Source organism: Echinops telfairi, unplaced genomic scaffold, assembly GCF_000313985.2.
Source record: "Echinops telfairi isolate 266 unplaced genomic scaffold, ASM31398v2 ScPeMD7_7469;HRSCAF=8507_0, whole genome shotgun sequence".
Classification (NCBI taxonomy): domain Eukaryota; kingdom Metazoa; phylum Chordata; class Mammalia; order Afrosoricida; family Tenrecidae; genus Echinops; species Echinops telfairi.
In genome coordinates, this window is record NW_022111372.1 from 85,460,542 (window position 1) to 85,468,798 (window position 8,257).

Genomic DNA, 8,257 nt, shown 5'->3' on the forward strand with positions numbered 1-8,257 from the left:
TGGCCTGATGACCCTGGCTTCCCTTGTGGACTTGATGACCCTGGCTTCCCTTGCTGGCTCGATGACCCTGGTCTCCCTTGCTGGCTCGATGACCCTGGCTTCCCTGGCTGGCTCGATGACCCTGGCTTCCCTGGCTGGCCTGATGACCCTGGCTTCCCTTGCTGGCTCGATGACCCTGGATTCCCTTGCAGGCTCAATGATTCTGGCTTTCCTTGCTGACTAGTAGAACCTGGTTTTTCTTGTTGGTTTGATAATCCCAGCTCCTTTGGCTGATTTGACAGCCCTGTGGGTCCTTGCTGGATTGTTGACCCTGGCATTCCTTGCTGGCTAAATGACCCTGGCTTTCCTTGCTGGCTAGGAAACCCTGGTCTCCCCAGCTGACTAGAAGATCTGGGTTTTTCTCTCAGATTCAATAGCACTTGCTTTCTTTGTGGGTTACTACCCCCTTGTTGGTTAGAGTCCTTCTGCCCTCCTTGATAGTTAGCTTCATTTTTTTTTACCAGAATAAGTGAAGGGCCTGGGCTCTCTTCTGGTTTGAAAAGGCTTGCTTTCTGAATCTGGGTTGAAGACACTGGAATGATATCACAAGCACAAACAAAATAATTCAACATTAGCAGTGAAAGATAAATAACCTCCACACCAATCATACTATCACTTTGACAGTTTCATCGACTTCAGGATCTTCCCCTATCTGTCCCCTAATTCCATATGCTGAACAGTTTGCTTTCTCCATTCTTTTCTTGACTATAGTGAATGCTTTCCAGAATCACGAGGTAACCGCAACTAGAACCATAGCTGATAGAATCGGACTTATTTGAACTAGGTCTATCTAATGTTGACAAATGCATTTATTTCCTGATAAATTAGGCACACTAAGCTCATTGCCTTTCTAAACTTTCTCTAAATGACAGAATCAATTTTGACTTTACAAAGAGTACCTTAAAGATGATGCCCTCACCTGTGCAGACATAAAGGCTACTAGGCATGTGCTCTGGGCCAGTCCCCCACCCCCGCCCCATCCTGCTATATGCTTTCGGTAGCAACCCTCTTTTCTTTTCCTGGTTCCAAAGACAGAGGTTTCCCTTTTCTGCAGACACACTTCTTTTTTAATTGGTTGTATTTCCCTTATTTCCAAAAAAATAGCACTGGAATCAGACATGCCCTCTCTAATGGTTATTGTGTTACTTTTAGGATGGAATATCTCCAGAGAATGGTAGATATTTCAGGCTTTTTTTAATGTACTGTTTGATAAATCATCTAATGTATCTGCTACTCAAATTGTATTTAGAGGCCCATCATTCATCAACACGAGTATTTTAGGTTTCTTAAGACTCTATTCTAAAATTACTCATGTCTAGAAATAATGAATAAATAAATTTTATTTTTAAGTAAAAATAATTTTTTTAAATGTGCACTGTTAAATAAAATGATATTTAATTGGGTCTTATGCTTCTTGGCCTTTGTGTGGTAGAAACTCCTCTTTAAGGTTTTTCTTCTGATCTCTTCTTTCCCTTTTAAGATTTGTCTTCTTGTCCTTTACCATTTAAATCTGGAATTTCTGCAGAGTGCTTACTCAGGGCTATTTTTATTCTTGACTTGCTTCCTTGGGAATATATATTCCAAATGTACAGCATTATACATTCTCAATGATATATACAATGTGTATATACATATACATACTGTGTAGCTATATAATGTGTACATATACATATAATGTGTCATATACACACACACATATATACACACATTGAGAATATATATATTCTAATTTTATTTCCTGCAGCATATATATGTATAATGTATATATATATACTTCCATATGTATTATTTTTTCTTTTGATTTTCTTCTTTGGCAATAGATATCTATATAAATGACCCTAGCAGCCCTTGCTGGGTATATATTGATTCCCAATGAAGTAACTGGAAACATGATGAATGGAGACAAGACTGAAGTTGCCATGGGTTTCCTTGTGCTGCATCCATAGCTAACACGCAGAGAAACAGCTGGTGACATACTGCCTTGAGATAATTTGCTTCACAAACTTCTTTGAAGTGTTAATGCATTAAAGCATCACATCGAGAACTAAAATGCACCTGTTCCAAGCAATGGTTTTTTCTATCACCTCATATGCACAAAATTTGGGCATGAATAAGGAAAATAATATAAGAATTCCTTTATTTGAATTAAAGTATTGGCAAAGAATATTGAAAGTACTTCATACTTCCAGAGGAGCACACACATCCATTTCGGAAGAGGTATTTTGTCTCATGTGCTTTGGACCCGTTACCAGGAGAGACCAATCTGGGAAAAGACATCATATCCTGCCTGGTAAAGTAGAGGCGCAGTGGAAAAGAGGAAGACCTTTAAAGAGATGGATTGAGCAATGGCTACAAAAATGGGCTCAACTGTCACAACGGTTGTGAGGATGGCTCAGGACCTGGTTGTGTTTGTTCTGCTGGAAAGAGGGTTGCCATGAGTCGCACTGGCTAAATGGCACTTACAACATTGATTCAATGTTTACACCAAGGATTTTACTTGCTTTATATTTCCATGTGTTTATACTACTTTTAGGAGCCCTGATGGTGTAGTTGTTAGGCATTTTACTGCTAACTACAAGGTCAGCAGTTCAAAACCATCAGCTGATTCTTGAGAGAAAAATGGGGCTTTCTACTCCACAAAGAGTCACGGTCTCAGAGCAGTTCTTTCTGCCTATGTGATTGGGCCACTGTGAGTCAGCATCGATGGCAGTGAGTTTGGATTGGGTTTACGCTACTTTTATTTTTAAGTCAATTTATATATAATATAATATATCATCTATTGCTTTTCATTTAGGCAAGAGTAGAATGATTTTCCAGATACCAACGTTTAGCAGTGAGCAACCTGGTATACTAAATTGTTTTATAGCTTGAGGTGGCAATTATCACTGTCAACAAGTCATTTATTTATTTTAAATTAAAGAGCCTTTATTACCGTACAACTACAGTAAGAGCTATGGTGTTGATGAAGAAGTACATTGTATGTACCATGGGCTGGCTGCAAAACAAATAAATCTGTCTTGGAAAAAGCATAGTCGGAATTCTCTTTGGAAGTAAGGGTGGTAAGAATTCTTCTAACTTAATTTGGACGTGTTGTAAGAAGCGACCAGTCCCTGCTATAGGCAAGTATGCTTTGTGAAATCGTGGATCAGCAAACAAGAGGAAGCCCCTCCATGAGGTGAAATGACACCGTGGCTGCAGCAGGGGCTCTAGCAGAACAGCCGTTGTGAGGATGGTCGGGACCAGGCAGCGTGTGTGTCCTAGCAGACACAGGGCAGCTAGGAGTCGGAGCTGACTTGAGGCTTCGAAGAGCAGCCAAGTTAAAAGAGCAGTGCCTGCAGTTGTCAACCAGACCTCCGTGGCCGCGTCTTCAAGTAACGCTTGAGCGTCTAGCAGCGGCAGGAACAGGCGAGGAGGAAGTCATAATGTGGTCAAGGGGAGAGCCAGCACTTGATGTTGCTACTTTTTTTTTTTTTTTCAGTTCCATGCTGTTTCACTTCCGACAGGGTGCAGTCTTTTCATTCTTTTACTAATGAAAATATTTGACTTTTCCTTTTCTGACAGGTTTCTGCCTAACATAGATTCTACCTTCCCACATTTGACTGTCACCTGAGCAAAACTATAAGGTGAGAAGGAAAGTGGACACTGTTCTGCTAAAAAGGTGGCAGAGCCTGAGGTAGTCTCTCTAATTCTTGGAGAATATGGCATAAAAAACATGCTGTGCAATTGAATCCATGCCATGTGGATTATGTACCAATAAAACTGTTTGAAAACAAAAGGTGGGGGATAGGTTGTCATAAAAAAACCCAGATAAGTAAAAATTAGAAAAGAACAACAGAAAGATGATTGTATGCTTGGGTTGTTTGTATGGGAATTGGAAGTTGTTTATTACAATCCACTCAATTCATATGGAGCTAAAATAAAGCTGACCTAAGATGAAATAAAAAATGGTTGGTTTGCATATTTGTGTTGTTGATAGTTGTATTTTAGTAGAAGAGGTAATACATGACATCAAATTCTAAATGTAAAAAAGGTAAACAAAGCAAAAACAAAATTTCTTTGATCTGAAGTCATGTACTTTTCCTTTTAGATATAACCAAATTTACCAGTTATCCTAGTTCAGAGTTATTCATTCATATACAAATGTAGATGACTGTGTTTTTCAACATTCTTAGTAACATACTTAACTGTTATACTTCTGATTTTTGTTTTTATTTCCTTGACAGTACAGTGAAACTCTTTCTATAGCTGTACATATGAAGAATCTTCATTTTTAACCCCTAAAGGCTGCATATTATACCATTGTGTGAGTTTCCCAGTCTTTTAGAATGTGCCGTTAGTTCATTCCCACCTTTTGCTATTGTAAACAATATTTAAAAATACTTATAATATATAGTTTTTAAATGGATGTACACATGTGTAGGGTAAATATGGGTGGAATTTAGGTATAAACAAAAAACAACTAATATATCATAGCATCATATTTAACCATATTTAACTTTTTCTAAGTTAAAAAGTTTGGGAAATAATTATGTTCATTTTATTTATTTTTCTTCCCTTTCTCAATTTAAAATCTCTGAATATGTATGTAGCACAACATTACATTCTAAACCATCTTTAGATCCTGATTCCGGTTCTTTGCCCTCCAAATCCATGTAAACACTACATTTTGTATAATATATCTCTTTCCTTCCATAAAATATCTGCTGAATATCTCTTTGGGTCACCTAGCCTGGACCATAATGGTTACACTCTTAGCTACACACAAGCCAGTTGGTCTGGTCGCTGGCATAGACTCTGCAATACGGAGATGCTCTGGAGGTTATCTGATTACTCAAGATTTCAGCCTGGAAAAGCTTGTGGAGTAGGTTTACTCTGTTATGTGAAGTCAATATGAGTTAAAAATCGACTTGACATTATCTGACAGCAAACAAGGCACAATAAGTATATAGTAGATACTACTCACCTTTCTGAAGAATATATCTAAAGGAGTTATTATTTGTTTGTTTTAATTTTCTATAAACATATATATGATTTTCTCTTCTACTGACTTCACATGTAATCTATTTCCAATATTGCTATGGTACTGACATTTCTTAACTGGTCATTTAAATCGCCTCTTCATGTAACACACAGTATAACTCTACATCACTTTGAATGACAAGATAACTGCTATTTCTTTTATCCCCACTATATTGCAGATAGAGTGCTAGCTACTTTACTGTCACTATTTCCTGTCAATGTTTGTCCAAGTAAAAGGTCCTTGTTTACATTTATAGATGGGGGGTTGTTTTATTGACTACTGTATTATCTTAATATCTTTCAGTATCATTTATTTTTTCTGAGAAATTTATATATCTCAAGTGAAAGAAATTAGATCTCTGAAAATAGATAGCTTAACTATATTGAGGTGTCTTACATGACACCAAAGTCAATCGGCATAACATAATTCACAAGGACAATGATCTACATCCTATTTTGTAGTGCCTGGGGTCTTAAAAGCATGTGGCCTCCTATATAAAGTGAAGTTAGAGGTCTCTCCATGTCCATAGGATAGAAGAGTGATGAAAATCCAAAGAGACTTGGAAACAATGCCAAATGGACAAATGGGCCAGTCAAGTATCAGTCTCTACCATCTTGAGCTCAGAAAACCTAGATGATGACTAGCTACCAATACCAACTTTTCGGAAAAGGATAATATTAGAAGGTTCTAGATGGAATGGGAGAAAAAAATGTGGAACACAACTCAAAATCATAAGAGAGCAGACTTACTGATTAGATAGAGAGTGGTCAGTCCCCCAAGACTATGGTCCTTAGTTACCATTCAGGTCTGAAACTGAATTCACCTCTGTGTTTGAATAACAAACAATTTAAGATCAAAAGGGCAGCATTAACCCAAAGGCAAAGTTCAGAGGGTTAGGCAAAAAGTAGGAATGTAAATAGGAAGCACAGAGAAGAAATGGGATATGTGATAGTTTATTGAGGATATTGCAATGAATGAGTTGAGACCAAATGTGTATGTATTGTTCAATGTAGAGCTGATGATCTTCCCTGTAAGATGTACCTACTTTACAATAAAAAGTACACATATATATGTACATATACATATATTTATTAAATAAAGCTAATCATGTTGATTAGAATTCAACAAAAAATTCCAGTAGTGCAAGCTAATGCTAATGGAAATCACAATGATCTATAACTACTCAAAAGTATAGTTATTTCTATTTTTGTGACCAATCAAATAAACTCAAGTACGATATATACATTTAAAGTAGAAGAGCCAGAATTTGAACCCATTTCTAATTTTCCAGAAAATTATTGTACACCTCACAAAGCCATTATTTGTTATGGACCATAGACTTGAAATCCTAAGAATCTCACAATTACTTAATATCTCTTTTCAGTTTAATGGTTTCTCTTTCACATTCCCTTATGCTCTTTCTCATCAGCAACATTAAGCCATTTTCTGTTTGAATCCATCCAGGCCATTAGGTCTCTGTGTTACCTGAATTCTTCCATTTCAGCAACTGCTGGAGCTTTCTAGTTTTAAAATTTTCTGCCACAGAACTGTTAAATAACTCAATATTTCTAACAGTGCACTTCAAGATTTCAAAGAAAAGTCACTGAATATAACTTTCTTACCTGAGAACAAGGCCAGGAACACGACGGAAAGGAGACGAAATGCCTCCATGGCAGTCAATGGTCTCACTTGTACTCGTATTGAGTCAATGCTACCTCTTCCGTAGGTATTCTCCAACTAAATCATGGGGATCACCACCATGTTATATATTTGAACATTTCTCCACCCACATTGCCAAACACTATCATTGTCTAAAAAAGAGAAAGAAAGACATTACTACTGATCTTTCACAAACTGGAATGTGTTGCTTCTTGAATGGATTGTCATTTAAAAAATTAGCTTCACGCCCCAACTCCCATAAATAACTAAACTTTAAAGTGCTTCTATCAAATATTTTCACTGGAGGGTAGGCTAAGGTAAAATTCATATGAGAAAGTGGTAAATTCAGAGATCTCACTTTTTCTTTTTTTAAGAGATGACCTGTCTTTTGTCAGTACTCTCATTGACCCTCCAAGTTTATATGCCCACAAACAAAATCCCCAAGGCGTTTTCCCTCAAATAATATATGCCAATAACTTACCCCAAATTATATTTTGAAATCAAATATAAATGCATTGAGTATTGGTCATTAGTAAGTGATGAATGTATCTAATGGGGAGTGATGATGGTAGGTTAAGTATTTTTATAAGGTAACATGAAACAATGCATCTAATGTTTGAGGAATGACATTACACTATATGTTGTATTGCCTCAAGCTATTATTTGAAACAGAAGTTCATGTGAAAATAACCTTGGGAGTTTTAGGTGGCCATAAACTCAATAAAATATCACACAGGAAAATTATGTCCAAGAGTGGCTGACCTATTTAATACAAATGTATACAATGGAGCACAGTCAAAAGAAGATGGGTTGATATTATAAGGTCAGGAAGACTATATAACACAGATAGTTGTTCTGAGTAGGAAATATAAACTTGACAAAACACAGATTAAGGAGAAATATGGTAATTACCTTTATCATTTGAAGGGCAGTGATATCAAAGGGAAAGGGAATATTTAGTCTGGGTAGTTCCATACTACACAACTCGTTCAATATTGAGAAATTAGAGGAAAGTATCAACTTTGGAAGAGAAGTTTGACTGTATAATTTTCATAATCTGTCATTCTGAATTATGTTTTATTTCTATATATCTTATTTAGAAGAAGAACAGTTTTTGAAAATGATAAATATATTCTTAGCCAAGCCAGAAGTTTGACGAATTTTTCTTGCTAGTAAGAAAACAAATTCCTTTACCTTCTTAACTAGTCGTGATTCAAGTACCTATCAAACAAGACCTATGAAGCAAGAGGCATAGATTCTGTCCCTTTTTAACTGCATAATCTCTTCCAAAATTGCCCTATTAAATTATTCAGAAGACAAGCTAAGTAATTGTACAGTAAGACTCCACATACACAACATCAATATTTTTAAATTAATATTTGTTTATTTATTTCACTCCATGTATCTATCAAAATAAATAAATTTGATACAATGTACCTTGTACCAAGATACTCATATGGAGAACTCAGTGCTGTAAATGGTCAAACATCAGCAAAACACCACATAGCTGAATTTTAATTTTGCCTAGATTATTACTTT

The 8,257-nt window shown here is 36.3% G+C and overlaps 1 protein-coding gene across 1 annotated transcript in view; it reads right to left on the reverse strand.

Moving 5' to 3' along the window:
* MARCOL (MARCO like) overlaps window positions 1–6,730 on the reverse strand; it is a 17,524-nt gene extending 10,794 nt beyond the window's left edge. The window contains exons 1-2 of the mRNA XM_030888760.1: window positions 6,682–6,730; window positions 5–571 (exon numbers count right to left, since the gene is read on the reverse strand). Coding sequence (XP_030744620.1) covers window positions 5–571; window positions 6,682–6,730 — 616 coding nt within the window. The remainder of the gene's footprint in view (window positions 1–4; window positions 572–6,681) is intronic.
* Between the last annotated feature and the right edge of the window lie 1,527 nt (window positions 6,731–8,257).